Here is a 27295-nt window from a genome sequence, read left to right on the forward strand (position 1 = left end):
AAAAGACCTCCTTCCTCTTTAGAACTGCTCCAGGTGAGAGGAAATTGTTGTCCTCCATGGGTCACCCAACTGCCTCCTGGAATCCCTCTCCTTCGGTTCAAATCGGTCAAATGTGGGTGAGATCCTCCTCTTCCTTTCGAAGTGCCAAGGCCTGTTCTCACGCGTCCCTTACACCTTCTTCCCCGGTTCAGGCGCACGGGCTGCGTGGGCTGGTTCTGGGTGGCCAGCTCCTCCCATCGGCCCCTCCCTCCTCTGCTGCTGTCAGCTCCCAGCCCCCTTAGCACCCTGGGGCCTGAGGGAGCAGCCCCGCTCCGCACAGCCTCACCAACACCCACCTGGCCAGGGCTGGAGGAGGTTTTACTCACATGGAGAGTTTGGGAGCACCCCACGCTCAGGCCCTGTGTGCCCAGTTCCCTGCTCCTTCTCCACCTATGCCTCTGGCTCTCAGTGGGCAGCCACCCCCAGAGTGAGGACCCAAGTCCCCAGGATGTCCCAGCCGAGTGGGACCCTGACAAGCATGCGGCCTTGTGTTTTTGCACTGGGCTGTGAGCGGGGGCCTCTCCGAGCTCTGGGGCAGCTGAAAAACACGCTGACTTGACCAGAAGATTCCGGGGAAAAGGCAAGTAACATAACTGGCAAGTTGTTCAAGGCGATACTTTTATGTGAGGACCGGTGCATGTGTGTTATGTGATAGATGTAGAAGCCTGAACTTCAAAGCCAAAACATGGGACTTCAGAGCCATTGTACACTATGGGGGGTTCCTGCAGGCTACTGCGTGGAGTTCAGTCCCCAGCCGCCCAGTGGGCTGCCCCGCTGCCGCGAGGTGTTGGGTAGACACCTGGGAGGAACTCAGAAGCACTCAGCCTCCTTTGCCATCAGAGGAGAGGGAAGTGAGGGCGGGAGCAGGGAAATGATGAACCCACAGACACACCGCTCAGAGGGGACTGCATCTGAAACCCAGGCGTGTCCTCGCCTCCGTACCAAGACACACTGCATCCGTTTACGAGAGTGCTCACCATGGCGAGAACAGGGAGTGAACACGGAAAGGGGCTCTGGGCCCACCCTCGGCCATCCAGAAAACGCGATTCAGAGGACAATTTTACTCAGAGTCTGTGTGCTGGGTTCAGTGGAGTCAACCCCGTGGACAACAGAGTGTGGTCCCTTTCTGCTGTGGGGTCGGCGTCCCCTGCTTGGGGAAAGGGCTCAGGTGAGAAGAGAAGGCCCACTCCAGGGCCAGTGAGTAAGAGCAAGGAGGGCTGCAGGCCCCTGGATGCCCCACTGGGTGCTCCCCTGGACGTCACCCCAGGGAACCGGCAGGACAGGCTGTACTCGGCCAGTCAGCCACGCTTCGACATTCCCCTGCTCACACACCACAGGCTGGACCCACACACACGTGTGTGCACATGTGCATGCACACACACCTCACACTCAGGCTCACAGATGTTCCAAAGCTTATGACCAGAGGGCGGCTCACGCAGCCGGATGGTAGGAGACCGTCAGAGGGCTGCGCCCTGGCCTCTCCCCCATGCAGCCACCCACTGACAACCAAAAGGAGGACTGGAAGGGGGGCGCCAGCCGTAACCGGGAACTGAGCGAGTGTGGCTTTCTTTACCTCAGGACACCGTCCTTCTAATGATCAACAAGGGCCCAGGTTTTGTGTTGTTTTGTCAAGGTGTCTTTGACACGATTGCAAGTTTGTGACGCCCAGTCATCAAAGTCTTAAGCCGTGGATGTGCCAATCTTAAACAGATTGGCTGGTGGCTGTCACCTCTCACAGAAGTGCAACTCTCAATATAATCTCATCAAGTCAATTAATACTGTTTAATAAATAGGCCAGAAAGTTAGCTGAGAGTTTTTCTCGGCGGGATGCGGCGTGCCATCAAAGTTATGGAAGATTGTCCCTTGAATCACTAAGGCAAACTGTTGAGTGTCATTTTTACATATAGCAATCACATTTAAAAAAGGAGTTATAAATAGAAAAAATTTCAAAGTTCTCCCACAGACAGACAGAGAAATTGAAACATCCAAAACAAAAAGGAAACAAAATAAAACATCCCCCCCACCGACCCATTTGCTTCAAGTTCTTCTCAAACATACAGTACTCAGCGTCTTTGGGTAATTTACAATGTACCACTCCAAACTGCGGCCCAGAGAAACAAAGAGAACTAACCAGTCATCTGAAAAATCGAGTTTATAAGAAGTCATTACCTTTACAAAATAAAAACAAAAGCCCCAATACCACTGGATTTCGATTTGTTCATTTTTCCTTGTTTTCTTCTCAAGTCCAGACCAGCCTGATCCCTGGGCTGACGGGGGAACCTGTGCGGGAGACCTGTGCGTGTCGGCAAGTGTCTGAAATGGAGCCGGGACCCCCAGATGCGGCGGCGCAGGCAGGTGACATCTGGAGAGGGCGTCTGACGCAGTTCCCTCTGGGTGTGCTGGCATCAGGTGGGGCATGGCACCAGGGGTCTCTTCCGGAGAGCTGGGGCGTGAGAGTCTGCGGTCTTCTCTGGCCTTTTTGTTTTTCATGTATGTCCAGGGAGAAGCCAAGGCGAGAGGACAGTGAAGTCTCTGAGGCCCACAGCTCTGGGACTGGGGACGCCAGGCCCGGGCCATCCGTGCAGGGGAGCTCTCCTCCTTTCTGGCCACTGAGAAACGGAAGCAAACTCAGGGAGAACAGGGAGGGAAGGCAGGAAAGGGGAGAGGGATCAGGAAGGCACTGGGCCAGCAGAGCTGTCTTCCTTCTCGGGACCAGGGAGAGCGTGGGGGCAGCCCCAGCTCACAGAGCCCTTCAGGCCCCTACTGGAGCCAAGGCTCAGCTTCTCTGCCCTGAGGGGGCCACACACCCAGCTGCATCGCCAGAGGGAGGGGTCGAAGGGGTTCAAATGCAGCAAAGGGGAACCTACAACTTGAAAAGCAAAGAGATAAACCTGGGAACCAAGAGTTTTGTCTACTTCCAGGGACTGTGGTAGAGGGAGGCAGTCGACAGGTGTGAAGACATGGTCCCCACCTCTTCTTCGTTGGCCTTGGGACTCCCTGGAGACTCCCTACAGCTTTGGAAGGGGTGTGCGGAGGTGCGGTAAATGCTGAAGTCATCTTGGGGTCCAGCCCTGCTCGGGGGCCTGCCCAGAGAACAGAGGAGGGGGGTATGTGGAGTTCCCCGAAGCTGCCCGTGGGCTGTGGACCATCTCCACCCCAGCTCTCTCTCTGTCACCGGTGTCTAGTCTGGCCACATCTCTCACCTGTGCTAACACAGAGGTGGATGTGATAAAACGAAAGCCTGTACTACAGATGGTTGCATCAGCGACTTCAGGGGTGCAAAGCAGCTACTCTTACAAGAATTGTTTTTGGAGGGACAGGCATGGATATGCGAGTGGGTGGGTGGGCGGGGAGAAGTGGGAAACCAAATGACCAGCCCCACTCCAGAGTGGGGTGAACCGGGGTAGAGAAAGCTGACCTGTCCAAGGTCACAGGACAGTGAGGGGAAAATGGGCCTGGAGTCCAGAGCCTCACTCCGGACCCCAGGAGGCCTCCCTGCCAGTAGGGTGTCTCCCATTAGGACCCCAGTACCTCTGGGGACTGGAAAGATGACCCATCAGAGCAGTGTCTGCAGGGACTCTGCCGAAAGGGGGTGGGGCTCAACCAGGGAAGTATTCCCCAGGCCTCGCCCCTTATCCCCGCTCTGTCGGGTCTGCCTCTGCCCCAGCCACCTCACCGCATGCACATCCCCCAGGCACCCAGCCCCGGGCCTCCTCGGAGGCCTGGCCCGCGGGTGAATTCCTGGGTGAGAGCCAGGGAGACATGCAGTCAGGGGGAGGCTGGCCCAGCTGAGAGGAGATGCCGTCCGGGGCACAAGCAAAGGGGAGGCGGCTGCCTCATAAGGCCCAGAAAACACCATTGGTGCTGACATATATTTTTTCTTTTTTTTCTTTGATTGTGATTTTGAAATAAATGCAGATCCACTGGGTGGGGCAGGGTGGGCCTGGTGGGAGAGAGGACAGGGCAGCTGGACTGGGGCAGACAAGGACCAGCCTAGTTAGTTGTTGGCTTCAGACATGGAGGCCATGTGATTGAGGCCGGCGAGCCCAGGGAGGCCGGCCAGGCCGGTGGCCCAGGGGTCGGGCAGCGGGAAGTAGGGCCTCGCCGCGGCCACGTTCTCGGCCAGCGCGAAGGCCAAGAGGCCCCCCGCGTTCCTCTCGGCCTCCAGCTGGGCGCGCCCGAACAGCTTCATCTGCGTCTCCTCGAACTGCCGTTCGAGCTCCTGCAGACTCAGCGCGGCCTTGGGCGCCGCCAGGAAGTGCTTGGCGGGGCTGGGGCCCGGGAGGCACACGGCCGCCCCGCCCAGGTGGCTGCCCACCTCGCCCAGCGCCGGGGGCATCACAAACGCCGCCTTCTCGGGGGCCGGGCCTCCAGGCCCAAAGAGCAGGCTGGCGGCCCTCCAGGCGGCGGGCTTGCGGCCCCGTCGCGGCCGTGCCATGCGGCAGCTCTGGCGCTTGATGTGGCGGTGCAGGTGGTCGGAACGTGTGAAGCTCTTGTAGCAGAACTCGCACTGGTAGGGCCGCACGCCCGTGTGGATGCGCATGTGATTCTTGAGGTCGTAGTTGTGCACGAACTTGGCGTTGCAGTGGATGCACAGATAGGGCCGTTCCCCTGTGTGCTTTCGCATGTGGATCTTCAGCTTGTCCTGCCTGCAAGGCACAGCCGGAAGTCAGTCGCCTCCAGGAACACTGCCCTCCCATCCTCTTCCCCCTCCCTCCAGAGCCTGCTACGCGGCCGTGGTCTCAAATCCCAGGAAGGGTATCCATGCTAGGATTTGCCTGCAATCCCTGCCGCACGCCAAACAGGTGTGGTTATCACCTGGATTAGAAGGCTGGAGGGAGAGCAATGCCCTGAAAGGCCTCTTGCAGGCCAGAAGCCCTTCCACTCAGACGCTTTGAGTAATGAAGCTCCTGCTCTTTGTCAGGGGCCCGTCTCACAGCCTGGAAAATAGACCTGCTGGTGACACACATCCCCAGAAGCCAGCAGTCTGTCCTTGGTCCTCCAATGGGGCAGTGACCTGTGACACTGAGTTGCACCTTAACTTCATGCCCACTTCCCTCCAGTCTATACGTGCTTTGCCCAGAGTCCCCGGGCCCATCCCAGCCTGACTGCGGGGCTCCGTCTGTCTTCAGGGCTAATCTGGGAGGCTACAGAAACCGGCACACCTTGTTCAAGTCTCCTGCACTGTGGTTTCTGATCCCAAGCCCTAGGCTCTGCTCTTTGTCTGCAGACAATTCTAGGGTTTACAAAAGAGCCAGGTGCAACAAGAATGCAGCCTAATCTATGGCAAAGCTTCTCAGGGTTTAAGCGGCATTATTCAGAGGTAAGGTGTGGTGTCGGGGTGGGGCTGGCATTGGGGGTTTGGGATCCCCTGCTCCAGCTGCAGACCCACCGCTAACATGCTGAGTGACCTTAGGTGAGTTACTTAGCCTCTCTGCACAGAGCTGCACCTAGGGCCAGACATCAGTTCCGGTTGTCCAGGTCTGATGAGTAGAAATCTGGGTTTGCATTGCACTAGATTCAGCATCCCTCCTAGTGGTCTTGAGGGGAAAACTGACATCCCAGGGTCTTCTTCCTCAAGACTGAGTCTGCAGGAACCAGCTAACGGAGGCCTTCAGCCTGGCTGACACAGAGTCAGCTGGGCGGCAAGGGCTCCTCTTGGGCTCATTCTGAAGCCTTCCCTGGCCGGGCCGCAGGCCAAGCAGCTCTGGGTCCCGTCTCCCACCTCCTCCCTGCAGGTGTGGCTCGGGTGGAGCGTCTGTCTGCCTGTAATTTTTGCCTCGGCTTTGAGGTCAGAGCAGATGTGGAGCTCAGGAGTCCGCCCTAAAATGGCCAGATTTAAATAAACCACCCTCCACATAACCCCGGGACAGCGAGAGCAGAGGTCCTGGTCGCCTGCCACTAGAGGTCTCTCTGGCTCTCATTTTCAGACTGGTTCCCCAAGGGTGGGGCAGGTTGGCCTTGTGTACCCGGCCAGGACCAGGGGAGGAGGAGGACAGGAAGGGACAGATCTCCCTTCCACCTGTGCCCACAGGAAGGCTGGAGGGCATCTGGGAAATGGAGGTGGGGGTGGGGAGTAAGATGGGCAGGAAGGAGGAAGTGAGCTGGCTGGTGTCCTCCACACACCAGACTCCCCTCGCTTTCACTTCCCCTGTCGCGGCCCCTCCCACAACCCACCAGCTGCCCCCAGGCTGCATAGTACCCTGCTGTGATATCCCACACTTTCCCCCACCCCCAGCATGCTGCCCTTATAGTAGCTACAACCTTTCTGTCATCCAGCAATTGAATGTTTGAGCAAGAAGGGCCCTTAGAGAGCATCTGGGCCAGTGAGTCTCAGGCTGGAGTGCGTGCCAGAAGCAGTACCGGGACCTGATGCCACAGGGCGCTGGTACCCACTCCCAGGAGTCTCTGATTCGGTAGGCGTGGGGTAGAGAGGGCAGAGATCTGCACTTCTAATAAGCTGACAGATGCTGCTGCTGAAGCTCATCCATGCACCCCGCTGAGAACCAGAGCCCTAGGCCAACCCTTCACTCTACAGGTGGGCCAACCGAGGCCCAGGGAGGGGCACTCACGAGGTCACCCCGAGGTTACTGGCAGAGCTGGGACTAGAATTCAGGCCTGTTGGCTCCCAGCCGGGGGCCCTTTCCTCACCACTGCAGGAAATGCAGCGTTTCCACTCCTGCTTCTTCACAAAGAGGAGCTGCTCATGGAGATGGCGCAAATGAAGTCAGAAAGTGTTTTAATCTCAGGGGCTGAGCTCTCAGTCACTTCCCTTCAGGCCCGGAGGCCTGTGTCCTGCTTAAAATCTCCCCAGGTTCCCTCTGTCCCAGGTCCCGTGTGCCAACTTTCCCATTAGCGTGGCTTTCACGGCTCCTTACGAGCTCACTCCCGCCCGGTTACAAGATGACTACGCTCAGGGGACCCCTGGTGACTCCAGTGTGAAAGACTAGTGTAGACTACAAAGTTGCCAAGAGAGTAGATCTTAACCGTTCTCACCACACCTGCACCAAAAAGGTAACTGCGTGAGGTGATAAATGTCAACTAACCTCATTGTGGTGATCATTTCGTAATATATATGCATATCAAATCATCACGCTGTATACTTTAAACATACACGATGATATATATCCACTCTATCTCAGTGAAGCTGGAGGAAAAGATCACCCCACCTGCTTTGCCAGCCTCGCCCCTCCCTGTGCTGAGCACTGCACCCACACCCACGTGGTTGTGCTGGCCCCCAGCAGGCCAGGTTCCAGTCCAGTCCGCAGGAGTTGGACTTCCAGTGCTGCTTCCCCCAGTGCAGACAGAGCCTGACATATTATGGGATGGATGCTTGACAAACCCTGGCTCCTTCCCCTGGGGTGTATACCTTTTTTTTTAATGTTTTACAGTTGTTTCAATTATTTCCCACTTTGCCACCTCCACCCAGCCTGCACCCCACTTGCACAGTCAATCCCCACCCCTACGTCCATGTCCATAGGTCCTTCATATATGTTCCTAGACCTTCTGGGTATATCTTGTTAACACTTGGACACCAGTCCTTCATCCTCGGGGTCCTGCTGGAGATGCAAGTGTGCTAGCTCCTTCTTTCCAGCTGTGAGCCCCCTGTCCCAGGCCTCCTCCCCCTGCACCCACCTCTTCCATCTCTGAGTTCACTTCTGCAAACCGCCCCACCTGAAATGCCTCCCACTCTCAATCCCCCTGATCCTTCCAGGTCAAACTTAAGGGTAATCCTCTACAAACCCTTCCCTGGCCACTCAGGTTCTGCCCTTTGCCCTGACCCTCCGGAGCACCTCTGACCTGAACATGGTGCCTCTAGGAAGACCGCAGGAGGGACAGCAGGGAGCAACAGAAGAAGTGTCAGCATTGTCTGCTCCGGCCACCTAATGGCCCCAAATGTGCCAGCACTGCCCTCCCAGTGGGTTGTGAGCTCTAGGGCCAAGCCTCGCTGTCTGTCCACGCTGCCTGTGGCCCCCGCTCAACCACTCAGGTGCTCCTGGCAGATGGGGACATTGTTCAGAGGCCCCCTTCGCTGCCCTTATTGTCCATGCCTGTTAATTCCAGGGCAGGGGCTGTCACTGCACTGGTTCCCCTAGGTGCCCTCGTGCACTCCCTGTCCCTGGCTGTCTTGTTAGGCGCCCAGCTGACAAGATGAAGCAGGAGGCAGAAAATTCACGGGCAAGGAGCACTGGCCCTGGCTGATGCGGGGGAGAAAGCCAGGCTGCTGGGCATTCCCCTTAGTACATTAGTGCCGATCAGGCACCTCCCACGCCCCAGGCAGCAATGCCTCACTCACTGCAGCCGAAGCAGCCAGTGTTTCCATCCTGCTCAGGAGGAGACGAAGGCGAAGAGGGTGCTGCCAGGCATCCACAGTTTTCCTGATCTTGGGCAACATGTGATTGGAGTCACCAAACTGCGAGTGACCTTAGAGATACCTGCTCCAACCCCTTCACATACACATGGGCAGAGTGAGGCCCAGAGAGGGGAGGGGACTTGGCTGAAGTTGCACAGCTGGTTAGAGGCATAGCCAGGCCCGGACTTGGGGGTCCTGATGATCACCCCTGGCCTCTCTCTGAGGCGCCACCGTGCGCTGAGGGACACTGCGCTCTACCTTCACTCATTCAGCAGCAATTTGCAAACCAGGTGCAGCGTTCCCGGCCCTCGCTCAGCACGGGGCCCAGAGGCACTGGTCCCTGCTCTGGTAAGAACCTGTCAGACGCTGTGCATTCTGCCCCCTGCCCAACATTGAATGTGAAATGGATGTTCCTGGAGCATCTGATGACTGACCAGCGACCTGCTGGTGCAGGGCCAGTTCTCAGAGCCCTGGCTCCACACCCAATGTGGTCCTCTCTGGCCCTGACCCCCTTGTCTGCCGCCTCATTCCTGTATCCTGCACCCGAGACCAGCCAGGTCAAGTGCACCCAAACCTGGATCTGCAATCCCCTGCCAGCCAGGAGGATTTGGCACTGAGAAGGATGTGCCCATCCTCATGAGCTCATCCCCCTGAGCTAAAGGAAGGGGCCGCGGGTCTCGCCTCGGGTCCTCGGCCCCCACGCAGGCCCCCACTCAAGCTAATGCGTTCCCAGCACCATTCTCCAGACTTCTGGGTAACCTGATGGTCTGAGACCAACTCTCTTCCTGCTGCCACTGCTAATGACATTGCATTATCTTAATAAGGTCCCCAGAGCTGCCAGGAGCGGGAGGACTAGAAGGAAAATATAGAACAAAAAAGAAGCCCGGCCCCTGGCCTTGCTGGCAGAGCAGACGCTGCAGGCTGCAGCAGCGAGCAGCGGCATGTGGTGGACTGGAGGCGGGCACCGAGGGCGGGAGGCCGCGCAGCCTTTGGGGGATGCTGGTGGGGCATCCAGGGGAGGCTGGTGAGATCATGGCTCACCAGAGGGTGGCTTCTCAGAGCACGGTGGCCGTCCATCTTTTCCCAGGGACCGGATGGGACTTCCGTCGCTTGGGGACCTGTCCCTCCACCAGTCCCACAGTTGCATGGCTTTGTTCCCTACCTGGCTGTACATGGCGGGGCACCTCTGACAGCCCAGCTCAGGGCCACTGCAGAGTAGAGGGCTGCCCAGCCATGCTCTCTAGGAGTCCCCCGCCCCACCCAGCTGCCTGCACTCCAGGACCGACGTGACAGGTATTAGGAGGAATTAAGGGTCTTCTGAGGCCCAGCGGTCGGCAGCGGTGAGCACTGCAGTGGGGTGCCCCGGGGCCCCTGCGGTCTGGGAGGACAGCAGCACCCCTCTGTGGGCAGAGAGGACACACGCCTTCTCATCTTCCTGGCTCACTTGCCCCCCTTTCTTCAAGGTCGGTCCTCGGGGCTGCGTCCGGCAGAGCCCTGCGGTCCTGACCCTCGGCCCTGCTTCCAGACTTTCTAGAACTGGAGGGCCTCCTGATGAGGAGGGTCTAGGGGAATCCTAATCCAGACTGTATCTGCACTGGGCCCTGTTTCTTGCTCCCAAGGTGGCGCACCTGTGACCGATTGTGGCCAAGGCCATCTCTCTGCAGCTGGAACAGACACTGGCCTTTTCCAGGGAGAAAGTGGCCCCGAGGGACCGTGCCTGGAGAGTGTAAACACGGGCTCAGGCCCAGGTGGAGGGGCTCAGAGCGGTGACCAGAGCTAAGAGGGGGCAGCGTGGGCCAGAGAAACACAGTCTTTGAGTCCCTGCTTGGGGCTGCAGGGGTGTCTCCTTCGTGGACTTGCAATCAGGGCTGGGACAACCAGTGGGACCTGGAGCTGATTCAGGGGCGAGGGCCCTGACACCAAGGAACAGAGAACACCCTGGCGGGCGGGCCTTAGGGACAGAAGGGCTCTGATGGAGGGACCCCCAGGCCCCTCCTCCCCGTTGTGGCTGCTGCAGTCATCAGGAATGATGTCCTTACGAGTCACGGACATTCTGGGCATTGGCACCCCAGGCCATAACTTGGAGCATGTGCCAAAGTGCCACCTTGCAGTGGCAGGGGGGCCCTCCAAGAGGGAGGGGAGGCGGGTCAGCATTAAGGAGAGAGGAAGGGAGGCCTGGCCAGAGAGCAGAAGCCCCGCTGACATCCAGAAAGGGAAAGTGTCCAAGGGGAGGGTTGAGGGCAGCAGGTCCGGGCTCCCTGGCCCCTGGGGGCTCAGTCCCAGGGAGTGGCCTGGCCCTGCAAGGGAGCCTGGGAATCCTGAGTCATAGAGGCAGCAGCTGCTGCTTTAAATGGCTGCTGAAGAGCCTCCAGCTGGGGAGGGAGGGAAGGTGGTATGGAGGGTGGCTGTAGGAAGTTAGCCGCAAAGAAGGTCCCTGGGGTAAGGCTGCAAGGGTCTTGGCTACAAACAGTTACAGGAAACCCCCACCTGGACAGGCCAGCGTTGGTGCTCTCCAACGACCAGAAAGAATCCTTGCAGGGCGGTGCTAGGGAGGTGGCAGGAGGGCAGCAAGGAACCAGTGAATCTGAAGAATGTGCCGGGGAAGGGGGTCGGAGGTTCAACATGGATGGCCACAGCCCACAGGGAGATACACAGTCCCCTATTCAAAGGAGCAGGAGAATCTTGCCCGGCCTCCCAGGAAGGAGGTGAGAGGTCTTCTGATCTATCTCGGGATGTCAGAGCCCGGTGGGAACAGGGGAAGGGGGTGGGGGAGATGCTGATGGAGGCTGGAATGCAGCTGCATTAGCCCGAGGCGGGCCTGGAGCCCGACGCAGTCTGGCTGCTGAGGAGGGCAGGGCAGGTGGCTGGAGGGCCAGGATGCCCGGGCTGATCTGAGCTGGAGGGGAGGGGAGGCTGCGGGCACAGAGGCCGCCCTGAGCCATCATCAGGAATGCGCTGGGAGGGAGGGCTCCGGAATGCAGCCCTCCTGTGTAACCCAGCCGCCCTGCCCAAACCAGGAGGCCCGCTCAGAGAATGTTCTAGTGTCAGGAGGGCAAAAAGTCTGTCTGCAGTGACTGACCAAGTTTAAAACTTTCCCTGGGGTAGCCAGGGCCCAAGGACTGGTGTGGCCCTCACAGAAAGCTGCGTGTGGCAGAGGCCTGGAGAGGAGGCACGGGGCTGCGGGGATAAAGAGGGGGGGACTTGCGGGCTGGGCAGGGTCACTCTGCAGTAGCCTGAGACATGCATCCTGTTGAAGCCATAGACCAGAGTCTCCCCTGAAAGGAGAGGTGTCTCAGTGGCAGCCACCTGTGCAGGGGACAGGCATGGAAATTAGGGAGCTGGCCCTGGATGGCAGGAGGGGATGCTCTGAGCTACTCAGGGGCCGGCTTTCTGGGATCTGGCCAGTGATGAGTGTCAGCTCTTTGGAGATTCCATGCAGCTGGGCTCCGCAGGGCTGGAGATGCGTGAACTGCACTTGACTTGGATTATGTTCTGGTTGAACTTCCCTCTGGTATTCTGGGCTTTTGTCAGCCTCAGTCTCTTTTGTCAGCCTCTCAGGGGCTCCAGAGGGGCTCTGTGGGGCAAGTGAATTCAGGAGAGGGTGGGGGCGGGAGGAGAGGGAAGCATGGCCTAAGGTGGCAGGGCCATTAGTGAAAGGCACCTGAGGGCAGGCGAATGGCCAGCATTTAGGCCCACCTGCTGTGCCCCTGGAGGTTCTCCCTGCACTGTTAGCTCCAAGGATGTGGAGAGATTCTGTTTGGGGGTTCCCTCACAGAAGCAGCTGTGTGGGGGCTCCAAGGCCACCTTGGAGACAATCAGTATGGTCCGTCAAAGCAGTCGCTGAATGAGCCTGCCAGGCTGTTTCAGCAACGCCACTGTCACCTGAACGCATTCCTGGTGCCCTCCTCCGGAAACCTCAGATAGAGCTTTAAGCTGCCCCAAAGAGTCGGTCTCATTACTTTACGGAACTTGTTTCCCCCTGAAAAACATGACCCCGGCTCAATAGTTGACATGATTTGAATTTCACTGTATCCTTAAAGGCCAAAGCTTTGGGTCCACTGAGGAAAATCAAAAGAATGAGCCCCCAGCTGTTCCCACGATGAGTTTCTAAGAGGACTGGGGTGACTGCAGCCCCTGGGCGCAAGCGTGAGTCTCTCGAGGCGAGCTCTCCCACCAGACGGTGGGGGAGGACCTCATCTAGTAAGTCGTGCTCACAGGGCAGATGGCCAGCAGGCTCTCTCTGCACCCGACACGTGGAAATGACCCAGCCCTGATGCAAGGCCACCTGCCACAGCTTCCCCCACTGCGGACAGGGCTGGGAAGGCCAGCCTCGCAGCGGTGACCGCGAACAGCCCTGACACACCACGGTCTGCCCGGGAGAGGCGCATCGAAACCTAGCAGTGGACGAATCTGACTCCCATCAGTTTTGGCTACAAAACTTCAGGGTTCTCTGTAGTCTCCTGGTCACAGATTTTGCTGTCACACAAATAAGTCCCAGCGCTGCCATTTTCTAGCTGCATTTATGAGTGGCCGAGCAGCCACTGGGAGGCAGAGTGCTCCCCTGTGAACAAAGGCCACATCTACCTCCCCGTCTTCCTGGGCGCGGCTGGGGCGACAGTATGCGGAATACAGTTAGGGCAGCCTGGGCACGCTGAACACGCCAAAGAAAATAAAGCGGTTGCGCTCCTCTGGGGAACTTAGGACGGCTTCCGTGCATCTACAGTGGGGAGTGGGAGGGGAAGGCCGAGCGAGCCAGCGAGTGAGCGAGCAAGGCACCTAGACCCCCCGCTTCTGCCTTAACTAGAACAGCTCTGCTCTGACCTGTTTTATATCTTGGCCTTCCACCTAATATTGTATTTAAGAAAATATTTTTTAAAGTAAACTTTAGCTCTTAAAAAGAGCTTGAAAAATCACTGCGGCAGGTAATGCCCAGCACACCTTCAAGCAATGATCTAGGACGCAGTCGGACCTCCCCTAAACTGGGTCTCTCTCTCCATCCCAGCCCTCCGCCACCCATGCCCGTCCCTCTCTGCGGTCATCCCCGAGACCGCCCACCCTCTCCCAGCCCCACTCAGGGCCCCCCACCTGGGGCGTGCGGTGCGCACCTGGTGAAGCGGACCTCGCAGATGTTACACATGTACGGCTTCTCCCCGGTGTGGGTCCGCATGTGCCGCGGCAGCTTCCCGGCCCCCATGATGACTTTGTGGCAGATGGGGCACTGCTGAGAGGCCTTGGGCTTCAGTTTGCGCTCCTCCACCAGCGGCCAGGGTGGGAAGAGGCCCCCCAGGTGGGTGGCGCTCAGGAAGTTGAGATAGGCACCATAGTCATTCTCTGACTTGATGGAGCTCAGCGGCCCCCCGGCAAGGTCTGGGAACATGTCCTTGAAGAAGTCATTCGGGAAGGGTGGGGGTGGGGGTGGGGGCAGCTCCTCCTTCTCCTCCTCCTTGATCTTCCGATTCTTGATGACCAGGTCCAGTGGCCCACTGTCCATGGGCTGCTCGGGCAGCTGGGCAAAGGCACCAAAGTCCCCTGGCCAGAGGTGTGGGAAGAAGTCCGGGGCGAAGGGAGATAAGGAGGGTCTCCTGTCGGGGATGTTGGCTTTGGGGTAGAGGTTCTCCCTCAGCAGAGACTCAATGGAGAAGTCCCGGATCACACCCAGGTGGCCAGGGCTGCTGGCCTGGAAGGAGTCCGGGAAGTCCCTGGGTGTGTCTGAATAGGCCTTCTCCGTGAGGTGGTCTGTCTTGGAAGGGCTTTGGTGGCAGTTGATGTCCTGGGGATCAGGCAAGTTTTCCTGGTCAGCGAAATCCTCTGTATCGTCGTCCTCTTCCTCGTCTTCTTCCTCCTCCTCCTCCTCCTCATCCTCCTCATCGTCGTCATCCTCGTCGTCGTCGTCATCCTCCTTGTCGTCCTCCTCCCCGCCGTCCCCCCCAGGCTCCATGATCTCCAGGCACACGTTCACGATGCACTGGATCTCCAGCATCCGGGCGGCGTTGAGGATGTGCTTCACGTTGGAGGCGGTGATGGTGAGCGTGGAGGTGTAGGCGAACTCCAGGATGGCGGCCAGGGCCTCGGGCTGGACAAAGTCGATCTCATAGACGTAGGGCTGGCTGGCTAAGGTGCCGGCCGTGAAGAGCTTCTTGAAGTACTTGCTGCAGGCCGCCAGGACGGAGCGGTGGGTGCGGTACTCCTGCTCCTGCACCACCAGGAGCACGTCGCAGAGCAGGCCGTCATGCCGCTGCTCGTTCAGGCTGCACAGCACCTCACTGCTGTGGTTGGGGAAGGGAATGCCGATGAGCTCGTCAATGCCATTGGCCATGGTCTCAGCCAGAGCCCTGCAGAGGGACACAGAGAAGGAGACCGGAGTTAGAGGACATGGTCCCGGACAAGGGGGCACCCAGCTCTGGGATGCTGGACGAGGGAGGAAGCGAGGCTGGTGGGCACGCTGGCCCACACCACCCCTGCCTTTGCTTAAGGCTTCCCCCTCTGCCAGAAATTCAGCCCTTCTCCATCTCAGCTCTTCTAAATCCCACCGGCAAGGCAGAGCCCAGCTCACGAGCTGGGGCTTTTCACCGTACCATGGGGGCTTTTCCTGGGCCCTAGGACCCTTGGAGTTGAACTTCTCTTGGGGCAGTTGGCGTACGTCCTTTAGCAAAGGCTATGTGAGCTTCCTGGGGGACGATCTCACTGAACTCAGCTTCTCGGACGTGCCGCACACAGTGGGCATCGGGCGGACTGCCTCCCGACACTCGGCTGCCGTGGTCAGCTACTACTGTCCACTACTGTCCACTACTTCCGCACATGGCATCTGTGGGTCAAGGGCCGAAGGGGGAAGGTTCCCGCACGACTCAGGGCTACTACTGAGAAAACACTCCGGTTTATTTCACAACTCCTCTGACCCCTGTAACAGACTCACATTTGGCTACTATGGGCTGCTGTGAGGGGCTGAGTTGTGTCCCCCACCAACTTCAATTTGAGGTTGAAGTCTGAACCCCCAGCGGCTCAGAATGTGACTGCATTGGGAGGTGGGACCTTTAAAGAGGCGACTGAGGTTAAAATGAGGTCATGTGAGTGGGCCCCAATCCACTGTGGCTGATGTCCTTGTAAAGGGGGATTAAGACACAGGCTCACAGAGAAAAGCCCGTGTGAGAAGACAGCCATCTGTAAGCCAAGGAGACAGGCCTCAGAAGCAACCAGCGCTGCCAGCATCTTGACCTTGGACTTCAAGCCTCCAGAACTGTGAGGAAATAAATTTCAGTTGGGTAAGCCATCCAGTCCGTGGCACTTGTTATAGCAGCCCTAGAAAACTGGCACAGCTACTAGGGATCTCAAGGCCAGTTTTGTGGCCCACGTTCAGCAAGGGGGTGGGGTCTTCAGGCATGCATTTTGCCTTCTGATCTTCCTTTTGTCTTCATCTTAGTTGTTGAAGTTTCCTTTCATTTACAGTTCTTGATTTTTTAAAAAGATTTTATTTATTTATTTTTGGAGAGGGAAGGGAGAGAGAAAGAGAGAGAGAGAGAGAAACATCAGTGTGTGGTTGCTGGGGGCGTGGCCTGCAACCCAGGCATGTGCCCTGACTGGGAATCGAACCTGCGACACTTTGGTTCGCAGCCTGCGCTCAATCCACTGAGCTATGCCAGCCAGGGCCAGTTCTTGATTTTTTTCTTTTAAATACTGAATCCTACATATGCATGTCTGTGAGCCATTTCACCTATAAATAAACACTGAAATTCGATATTCAAGTGCATCATTAGTTCATTTATCCTGTTTGTATTCCGGTACCCTCAGGGAAACATCTCCCTGTGGGGAGAAGCTCTGTGAGAGCCCTCCGCCTGGTGCGTATCAAACACGAAGACTGGCCAGCGAGAGCCACCAGCAGGCAGGTGTGCAGGACACGGGACAACAGGCAGCCTCTCTCTCCAGGGAGCGGAACTCACAGCCCCACTCAGCAGGTTGGGGCAAAGCTTGAGCGTGGCCCATGGCTAAATCCAAGCAGAGGCCTGGTCCTTGCCCTGGTGCGATTACAATGGAGAAAAAGAAAAAGAGAACCAAACCTGAAAGCCCCACACCCCAGAGGGAGGAGCTCTGGGGATCCCCATACATTTGTCTCCTGGACGTTTCTGCCCCGAGAAGGCTGATGCAAGGGGAGTGGGGCAGTGAGGAGTGCCAGGCACATGACATGTCCCCGCACCAGGGGCCTGGTGAGGTGCGCAGGGTGCTGGGTGCTCCTCCCCTCCCCCTTCTCCTCCATCCCAGAGGGCCCGAGCCTGCCCTGCGCAATGCCACCTGGCGCGTGCTCAGGAGGTTTCCCAGAACGAAGGCCTCGTTACGTTTCTGCCTTCCCATCTCTAAAAGGGCCGGAGACCCCACAGGCCACGCACTTACTCCCTGAATAGTTATTGGGCTTCTTCTCCCTGTGCCGGGCCCTGGGGCTGCACTGACAGCAGACTGGGAAGACCCCTGTTCTAACAGAGCTCACGGGGACACGACACTGCAAGACGGACAGAGCGAGCTTCGCCGAGGAGGAGCGAGCTGTCACCACGCAGCCACCCGAATGGCTAAGGTGACAAGCAGCGCTAATGTCACATGCTGGGGGGGGGAGATACTGGATCACCCATACATGGCTGGTGGCCATGTGAATGGCACAGCCATCCTGTGAAACCACTTAGCAGTTTCTTAAAACACAAAATAGGTATTGAGGAAATGGCACCTTTTTCTAATTCTCATGCAGCTTCCACGTGAGTAGCAGGGTCCCACCCTCCGAGGGACCCCCCCATCTGAAAAGACCGTGGATGAAGTGCCTCTTCAACCGTTAGGTAAAAAGCCCAAGTCAGTAAAACCTCAGGGAATTGGAGCCAAGTTTCCTTGCTTGCTAAGGGCTATTCTTTTAAAGATAAAAATGTTCTTGAATGGTAGTTTTGGGGAACAGTCCCACAATTCCTCAAGCTTTTCCCCACTTTCTTAAATAGAGGAGCCGACCCTGTGGGACCGTGTTGGTGGCCAGTGCCTCAGCCAGGCTCCCCGAGGGGTGGACACTGCTGTCCCTTAGTCCGAATGGCCCCTCTCGGTGCTTCTGTAGCCGCGTCTGCTTGAGGCTGGGAAGCTGGAACCCGTGGTGGTGAGACTGCTGCTCCAGCCCTCCAGGGCCCTGCGGCCTCACCTGGTCAGTGCGCGGTCACGGGGAATCTAACAACCAGTGCGTCACGACTATGAGAAGTCGGAAGCGTAAAGTGGGTCTGGGTGAGGAAAGGGCAACAGGCCAGGGTGACCCTGGACTCAGGCTGGTCGGCCCAGCAGCACCTTCTCACCGCGGCCTCCTCCAGAGCCTTTGTCCTGCTCCTGGGGGAGGGGGTGTCACCGTACAGCTGGGGGCTGTCTTCCTGGGTGGGAGGCAAAGGCGGACTCTTGCTGTTTCTTGTCTCTTTGGGAAGAAGTGTCCCTGCCCTGAACTCTGGGAGCTGCCCTGGTGACCCTAAGATTCCCATGCCCCGGAGGGCCCAGACGGCAGTGTCCCAGAGGGGTGGCCATGCCCCACCCCCGCCTCCCTCCTTCCTGTCCAGGCCAGGGCAGTTTTGCCTCCAAGAATAACACACTCAGGAAAGACAATCACACACCAAAACAAAACAAAATAAAACAAAACAAAGATTCTCAATAACCAGGAGAGGCTTGGCACAAAATATGACCCTTTGGTACAAAGGGGGTAAAAAATACGATATATATATATATAGATAGATCAGAAATACAGGCGGAGGAGAAGACTGGGAGTGGAGGAAGCAGGTTCAAGAGGAAGAAAGAAGGCAGGGCAGGTGGAACCTTCTCAGGTGTGGTGGTTTCCATTCCAGAGGTCATGCCTCTGCCCGTGGTGGAAGGAAGGTTCTAGAGCCCAGTATGTTCACGCAGCCCTGTCTGACCAAGGCAGCACTTCCCATTTCTGGCCTTGGTTTCTTCAACTGTGAAATGAGAACGTTACTCAGCTCAGGGAACCACCTGTGTTCCCCTCTCTCCCTATCAAGAGAAGGGGTCTTGCCCTCAGTTTACCACCTAAAGACAGACAGGGGGCTTCTTGGAGCAGAACGGAGAGTGGGGGAGGGTGGGGCTTGGAAGGGGTAAGAGGACCCCCACTATGCCGGTGCCTTGTAGAAACCTGCCTCCTGAAGTCCTCCAGATTAATGTCTGGAGCGTGACTTGAGTTTCGTTCTTATTTGTGTCCTGGTCGAACGACCAAATGAAGCCAGCCAGCCAGCCAGCATTTCTAAAAATCATCAGCGCCAGCCACCCAGACCCCAGCTACCATTTTTCGAGTGCCTGTAACCCATCGGCCACGGCACCTCTAATCTTTCCCCAACGAGTGCCATTCTGAAAGGTACACGTTGGTTTCACCACCTCCAACTCAGGCATGAAGAAGAGGAGAGGAGGTGTGGGGACGGTAGGCGACTTGCCCGATACCACAAGGAGGTTGAGCCAGGCTTTGAACCCAGCTGTGTCTGGTGCCAAGTTCATGTTCATTCTCCTTTACCACAAGGTCCAATTCAGGGGCCGGGGGTTTGAATTCTTTTCCCTCAAATGTCGTCTCTTACTTGAGAGACTTGCTCAGAGCTAGGGCTGGGGGATGTGCACTGGGGAGCTGAGAGCCACACGTGCCGGGGGTGGGGTGGGGGCTCAGCGCTGAGTGCAAACGAGAGGTATGGACAGAAAGGCACCAGGCCCCCGTGGGCCGGGGGATCAGGCAGGAGGAGGGGGCTGTCTGAGCTGTGAAGGACAGAGAGGATTTTGTTGGGTAGAAGGCTTTGGATTTCCAGAGTCCCCTCTAAAATGTGCCTATTCCAGATCCCAAACGGGATCGTGCAAGAAGCTGTTCTCAGCCAGCAAGTGCTCAGGTTGGCTGCCGACCACCTGACCCGCCAAGGCCCACGCTGTGGTGGAGGGTGAGGACCCGCTCTCAGCCTGCCTGTGTCCACACCGTGTCACCCATGCTGATGGCCTCTGGGACCTGGTGTTTCTGCTCTTGGGCTCAGTTTCTTCATCTGCACAATGGGGATTATACTAGTGTTGATGTCACAGAGTTGCTGTAGGGAGCTAAGGCACACAAAATGTGCTGAGGCACATAGTAGGTGCTCAACCAATGTTTGCAATTAGGAAGTCCAGGAAGGACCTAGAACCTTACCCGTGTTTTGGCAAAGGGAGGTGGGATCACACTGGGAACCAATTTGCCGTCTGCATAGGTTTGCAGACACCCACACTACTCAGCACCTCTCCTGACCGGAGACACTGAGAACAGCTCCTACAAGCTCCCAGGGCCGCCCTGGCCTGTGTAGGGCATCGTTCTTCCAAGGTTCGTCCATATCTCCTGTCTCACATACTCTGTGAGGCAGGCGAGGCTGGTATTAACTTCATGCTCATTCTACAGATGGCAAAAATGAGGCACAGAGAGGAACCTGTGTCCGAGGTCACACAGCAGAGCAGTGTCTGCTAGAAGCAGGAGTACGGTGTTTTGTTGCCACACCTGTGCCCTCAGCCAGGTGCAGCGTTGCTTGTCTAATAGGGGCTCCACATCCTAGGATTGTTTTTAACAGGGATGTGAGGTGCAGGGGTGCAGGCAAATGACACACTCCCGCTGCCCTCGGTCTGCCTACCTGGGAAATGAGGAAGTAATGTCTCGGACCTCACTTGCTCTGGGTGGGGTCTGTCACTTACATGCCTGTGTCATTCCCAGGACGCCACGAAGTGTGACCATGGTAGACCCCGAATGAATGAGATCAGTTCCAGTACAGAGTAGAGACAGCACTGAAGTCACAGGGGGCGGCCGAGTGGTCCCCATCCTCTGCCCTGGGGATACCTGACATTGGAACAGAGCCCTGCCATCCATCGGGCACTGATGTTCATTTATTTCCTCCTTTTTATGGTCCGCATTGGTGGGGATCAGAGCGGCAAAGTGATTTCTTGATTTACTTGGTTTCTGTGTCCCATCTCTTTCCTGTTCTTTATGGCTGCCTTGGTGGTATGACTTTGGGGACAATTTTGTTGCTTTACCCACAAGTCCAGTGCCTTCCTAAATCCTGCTCAACTCAGCAAACCTGGGACTCAGGATGATGCTACCATCTGCCAAATCCCTAGGCAGGCTGGCCCCAGCCGGCATTCAGACTCCCACTGCCCTCGGAGTAGCCCACTGTCTCCAGCTTCCAGCACCTTTGCTGCCGGAGACAGCAGCTTCCAAGCCACCTGGCAGAGCTGGTGGCTGCAGTGACAGCAAGGGGTGCTGCACTTGTGGGTTCTTTTCTGGACCTGGGGAGGAGCAGGGCAGCCACCTGCATCTTTTGAGCAGGTTCTTAGTCCCTGTGGGCTGTGTGGGCACTGAAACCGGGAATGGGGTGGTGGGCGGGAGAGAGGGCAGGGAGGCCGGGTCCAAGCGGCCAGATCTCTGGTAGGCCCGCCCCACCCGCCCTTGGCAGTTCCCCTGAGCAGGGTAGCCACAGTTCTTGGCCCCAGAATGCCCTGGAGCCTTAGCTGCCGCAGAGACTGGGGCCAGACGTGTGGGCTGGGAGGCTGGGCAGGGCCACCTCAACTTCTAGCCTGTACCCTGTCTGCCAGAGCACCCCAGGCAGAGCACCCACAGCTAGGTGAAGCTGGCCCCACCTGCTCTGCCACCTGCCGGAACATGTCCGAAGTCCCCAGTCCCCAGCTTGCCCTGGGCCCAGGACATGGCGCTGGCTGGTCTCTGTGAAATGAGCTCTGAGCTTCGTTCCTCCACCAGATGTCCCCTTGTAGTTGGAATGCAGGCCCTCCCTGACTCACACAGTTGTGCTCCCCCATTCTCCCCTACCCTCTCCCAGTGCCCAGCGCCCAGCCCCCACCCCCCACAGAACACGGCTTGAGGACCAGGTGAGGGGGGCGGGGCCTGGTGGGCAGCACTATGGGTTCCCACTCTGGCCACAGACACGTTTTCTCTGTGTCCTCACTTCTGGGGCCTGAGCCTCCCCCCCGCCATGTGACCAGGCATCCAAGCCCCTGCTTCCTTGTTCTCTGTTGAACCCCCCGGGTTAACGATGCCACGGCCCTGTTGAGCTTTAGATTCAGAAAAACCTGTTCACATCTCCTTTCTCCATATGTTTACCTGGGATCCCTGGGGATGCAAAGAATTAGTTGGCACGCTTTTCGGAAGGGAACCTTAAACTTACACTGGCACGCTGACCAGCCCAAAGTCCCAGCGCTAGGTGAGTGACAGAGACTCACACCTCCGACTTGCAGCCCAGACTCTGCCCATGGCATTGCCCCTTGCCGAACCACCACCACCCCCCACCATCAGCACCATGTCCACACTCCCCCCTATTTGTTTTTATCAGAACAAGGTCTGGGACGGCCCTCAGGGGTCGGGTGTGGGGGCAAGAGGCAGGGCGGGCTTCTCTCCTCCTCAGTTCTTACAGGGATGAAACACACACTAGGGACAGAGTAGGGGCAGACTGGAGGGATACCTGGTGGGTGGTCCGAGTGATGGGCACGGAAGAGTGAGGGGCAGCCCCGCACTTGGGCGTTGGCAACGGGGTGGGGGTATGAGAGTCTGAGCTGTTCACTCAGCCCCGGAGGAACCCCTTGCTCTTCCCAGCAGGTACCTGCCAGGAACCCATCCGCTCGCCCAAGCCCTGGTTTGGAGCCTTTATTTTTCAAAGCACTTTCTTCTCCTCGACGGCAGATGAGGCCGGCATTATACCCATTTTACAGAGAAGGAAATAGCAGGCAAGTGAGGTTCAGGTCACAGAGCACTGTGGTTAAATGACTCCTGGACAGTCCCCCGAAGCCACTGAGTTTTCTCCCACAGGAGCGGTAACCTTGTGGGAAAGATAGGAAGGGTGGGTCTCGGAGGGGCTGCAGCTAGCTGGAGGGAGCTGGAGGGAGCTGGAGGGGCCCGGGGCGGCGGAGCAGGCCCGGGGGAGGGCCTCTGACGGCTGGAGCACCGGTGGGCTGGCCCGAGGGAGTCTGGGCCAGACAAATAAAGTGGTGCCCCTTCAAACTACTGTTCTTTAATTATTTAGTTATCCTTTATTTATTAGAGCGCGAGGTGGGGGTGGCGGGAGACTTGTTTCCTCTTAAAAAAAATTGCACCCTCTTTATGTTCAAAATAAAGGATTTACTACTCGTGTTTATTGCAGGCGATTTCCTGAGCCAGAAAGCTCCCTGGGAGGCTTATTAAACCTTATTAAACCACTGAAAATTTAGATAATAAAATAAATCACTTGTCCCCCATAAACAGCACTAGGCCTGTGTTGCTGGATTCCAGAATCCCACTCTCTGGGCTGCCATTCGGGAGGTGTCCTGGCTGGTGGGCTGTCCCCCCCGCAGTCCCGCAGTCCCGCAGTCCCACACTCCCTGGAGGTGGGAAGGCAGGGGACGCACGGGTGTCCCCTGGGAGCACTGCTGTTTTTAGCACTGCCGCCCAGAGGCCCCGGCTCCTGGGGAGGCGTGGGGTGGCTGAGATTTTGCTGGCTAGTAAGGGGTTGTGTGTGGGCCCCTGCATTAAGTGGCATTTTGACCTTTCTGGGGATATTCTAGTGTCTCTTCTAGAAGGCACCAATGCGGCCACATGGCTGGCCAGCCTCTCAGTGTGCTTTGCCTGCAGGCCACCCTGACCCGCATGCAGAGGTCTCCCAGGGCCGCGCTGCAGCCGCCAAGCCAGGGCCCTTCACGGTGGGAGAAGGGAAAGCTGGAAGATAAGTTCTGCCTAAGTTAAAAACACGAGGAGTAAGGTCTGCAAAAAGAGGCTAGCGCCCTTTTGGGGAGGAGGTATAGTGAAAGCCTGCACCCACAAGTCTCTGCTCTGCAACTGAGGTGCAGGTGGCCCTGGACCAGCCGGGCTCCTCTTGGAGCCTCTGTTTCTTCTTCACAGTGGAAGCCTCTGAAGGCCCCTTGCTGCCCACACACTCCGTTCTATGGGGTCCTCCAACTAATCCACCTACATGTTGGCTTCCAGGGTGGATCCTTGGATTCCAAGGTCACAGACAGTTTATGTTGGTCTTTGAAAGGATGGTCATTCTATAAAGTCAGGGTGGGAGCGGCATTTGGCCCCACTGGGCAGAGTGACGGTGATGAGGCAAGTTGGTAAAAGTGCTTGACATGTTTCCTCACCAGGCCCCCGAGGAAGGTGAGGACGCAGATCCAGGTTTAGGTTCCCAACTCTCAGGCAGAGGCCAAGGACATTTGCTGGGGCATTGTCCGGGACGTGTACAAGTTCATCACCAACAACTCCACAGGCCCTGTGTGGGGGGTGTGGGGCGGCAGGCAGGGACACAGCTTAACAGAGATTCACGCTGTAGGAGACAGAGGGTTAGTTCTCAGCGTCCTCCAACTGATGTTGACAGAATCAGACAGACAACAGAGATGGAGTGAGTGCGTGCTCTGGGCTACTCACTGTGCTAGACGTTCTGCGTGGATGCTCTCATTTAAGCCTCTCAGAAAACTCATGCGCCAGCGAGTGTCATCGTTGTTACCCCCATTTTTCAAATGGGGAAACTGAGGTAGAGCTGGGACTCGCACCCAGCAGCCAGGCTCCAGGTTTCCTAAGCAGTCCTGAGGCTGCCTCTCAGCTCCAGGAGAATGTACCACTTTGTGCAGGGCTGGAGAAATGGGGGGCGGGGGGTGGGGGATGGGAGGAGACGGGTGGGATTCCTGGCCTCCAGAACCCCCAGAAGAGTTGGAGATGGAGATGGAGACGAGTCCAGTCAAGACCTAACACCAGTGCTAAGTGCAAGTTCAGGGTGTGGACATGGCCCCTTGGGGGCAGGGCCCAGGAGGTTGGGGCGGGGACTCTCCTGAGCTGAGCTTGGAGGCCCGCAGGCAGCCCGGGGTGTGGGGCAAGAGTAAGAGAACATTCTGGCAAAGGGAACAGTGTATAGAAAGTAAGGCACGGAGGCTTGAGCTTAGTATGGCAGGAGCAATGAGTAGGGGAGGCGCTGGGTTCCCAGGCAGAGGCTCGGTGAGTGCAGAGGGGCGAGAGAGTGCACGGCGAGGAAGACAGGACAGGCTCTGGACAGGAGGGGAATCCACAGCTGCCAGCAGCCGGCGGTCCTGGAGGAGGCAGGAAGGGTGGCTGCAAACCTGCTCGAAGACTGCACCTTCGGACCCGAGAAGCTGCCCCTCAGCCCCCACAGCCGTGTCCCTGCCCTTCTCCTTGCCCTTCCCTCTGCCCCAGACCTCTGCGTGGGGTCTGCGTGCAGGGGCTCTGGTGCGGGAGGGGCTGCGGGGGAGGAGGGCAGAGTCACACTCCAGGGCCTCATCCAGGTCAAAGATGTGCTCGGTATGCCTCGAAAAACACTTCTGCCTCCCGCCGTTGTCCACTTTAGTCCGGAAACCAGGCCCCGATCAGCGGCCCCACTGGCCAGCCGCAAGGGTCTGCGTTTTCCAAAGGAACCAAAACCTCGGATTTGCCTTCCACTCACCCTTTCCTTCTAAGCAGACACCGTCCACCACGAGAACCGCCTGGCATTCAGCTGGGGAGGACAAACTGGAAGCTTGCAATTTCCAGGCTTAATTGCAGTTACACATAATATTATAATACAACTTTTATTGCGCTGAGAAAGTCCAAGCATTTCCTTTTCCTATTTATACTCGAGCCCAGTCCCTCCTCTGCTATAATTTCTCACCTTGCCCGCTGCAGAAGCTGAGGAGGGCTGGTCGGTTCAAGGGCAGTTAGAATGTGAGTGGAAACTTAGTTAACAAATGTGACCGATCACTCACCATGTACTTGACATGGGCTTCACGCGGTGTGGGGTTTTAAACCAGCCCCCAAACCTGCTTTGGGGGGCTCTGGCTTCACTGAGCAGGTAAGACTAACCCACTGGATATGGAGTGCGTCCTCGTCTAAAGCAACCAGTGTATACTGAAACCAGTTTTGACCTTGGCTAATTAATAGAAACGACAGTTAAGTTCCTACAGCGTCTCATCAACGTTGAGCCCATCTATGCTGTTTGAGGACCTGCTGTATTAGAGGGAAACAGGAACCAAGAAGGAAGGAATCCATGTGAGCTGGGTCCTAGGATCAGGAATGTGGTGGCCCATAAGTGACTGGTGGGTGTCCGGGCTACAGACCCCCGTGTCAGGCCCCCGTTTTGGAAGCTGCAGGGCAGCGTGCAGCAAGGGCCCGCTTCAAGGGCAGCAGCCAGGAGCCCAGTCTGCCCTGTGCCCTCCGTTCCCCAGCGCACCTTTCAAAGACGGCGTCCTTCCTGCCTTCCTCTGCCGCAGGGGCCCAGCAGCGAGAGCTGGACCCTCTCGCAGCCTCTCTGGGGAGGGTGCCTCACCAGCCAGCCCCTTATAGAGTGACACCCCACCCCCTCCCACCCTGACCGCAGGGTCTCGTCTTCGAATTGCACCAAGAGCATTGGTCTCTAGGCTATCATACATTACAGTAAAAATGCTGTCAAGACACAGGAAACCCTCAACCCCACACTCACTGCCTCCCCCCCCCCCCCAACCCCAAGCCTGCAGAAGCCTGGCGGACCCACTGATGAGGAGGAACAGGCTCCGGGAGTCCCTCACACCCGGCAAGGCTGGTCCCCCTTTGAAGTCTGAAGATCAAAATGGTTGAATAAGAAATACAAGGTTAGAAAGTTAGAAAAGAGTTGGCAAAAACCTCATTATTTGCAGAGGATATGATTGGACGTTTTTCTATACAAACACTAGACAGGTTTAAAAACAGGTTAGAGGATCCCATTTGCTTGGCAACAGAAATAGATACAACACCGAGGAGTACGCTCCTAAGAGATGTGTAGGAGCTGTACAAGGGAAGTTTAAAAACACGGCCAGGGCCCTTTTAAGAAAGATTTAAATGGAAAGCATACCCTGCTTTGGCATAGGGAGCCACGGTATTGTAAACACGCCAATTTTCCCTAAATAGTTCAATAAATGCAATATGATCCCAATAAAAATAACCAGAATTTCTATTGAAATGAGATAAGCTGACTTTAAAGTTCATATAGGGAAAAAAGAAGCATTTGAGACTGGCCAAGAGACTTTCGAAACAGATGAGTAATGGGAGCGGGGGACTGGCCTTCCCGAATATAAAAACACATTATAAAGCCATAAAGTAAAATATTTGGTGCTGGATCATGAACAGAGAGACAGAGCAATAGAAAGTCACAGACAGTCCATAAAAAGACTCACATAAATTCATATATAGAAGAATTTAGCATATAATAAAGGTAGAATTTCAATTTTTATTTTCTGATAGATTTTTTTTTTTCAAATTAATGAGATTGAGACAACTGGCCAATCATGTAGGAAACCAAACAAATCAAAACTTGGATCCCTTCGTCCCTTCTCTCCCCAAAATAAATGACAAGTACAGCAAATATCTGAAAGTTAAAGAAAGAAAAATCATGAAAAGGAAATATTGTGGAATCATTTTATCATCTCAAAAGGGAAGAGCTTTTTTAAGTGAGACAGAAAACCCAGAAGCCATGAAAGACTGATACATCTGACTAAATAATGACTTAAACATTTGTGCAATTCCCTAATACAATCAAGACACAAATAACTGGGGAAAATATTTGCACAACATATGATGAAGGCTAATTTCCTTCATAGAGAGAGTTTACAGTAAGTCGGGAAAAGACCTATAGCTTGCTAGGGATATTGGCAAAAAAAAAGCATGAGCAGGGAGATCCCAGAAAAATAAATACGAATAGCTTTAAAAATGTGAAAAATGCTCCATATCACTCAGCATGAGACATCAAAATGAAATGAATAGATTTGAATTTTCTTCAATCAGATGGCCAAAATAAAACAATTTTGAGGATCCAGAAACTTCCCTTATAGATATTTACCATTATAGTTTTATTATCACATGTACTCGGCGTATGTAGCATTGATGCTACAGCCAAAGACTGGAGGAAACAGCGTGTTCACCAGGGGGAGGCGGTC

The 27295-nt window shown here is 56.4% G+C and overlaps 1 protein-coding gene across 2 annotated transcripts in view; it reads right to left on the reverse strand.

The window, feature by feature from the left end:
• Positions 1–1802: 1802 nt before the first annotated feature.
• ZBTB7C (zinc finger and BTB domain containing 7C) overlaps positions 1803–27295 on the reverse strand; it is a 298520-nt gene continuing 273027 nt past the window's right edge. For both annotated transcript variants that reach the window (XM_045850250.1, XM_045850249.1), the window contains 2 exons: positions 13498–14724; positions 1803–4688 (listed from right to left, as the gene is read on the reverse strand). In XM_045850250.1, coding sequence (XP_045706206.1) covers positions 4037–4688; positions 13498–14708 — 1863 coding nt within the window. In that variant the 5' untranslated portion in view covers positions 14709–14724 and the 3' untranslated portion in view covers positions 1803–4036. The remainder of the gene's footprint in view (positions 4689–13497; positions 14725–27295) is intronic.

Source organism: Phyllostomus hastatus, unplaced genomic scaffold (assembly GCF_019186645.2).
Source record: "Phyllostomus hastatus isolate PE091 unplaced genomic scaffold, TTU_PhHast_1.1 phas_contig_80, whole genome shotgun sequence".
NCBI lineage: Eukaryota > Metazoa > Chordata > Mammalia > Chiroptera > Phyllostomidae > Phyllostomus > Phyllostomus hastatus.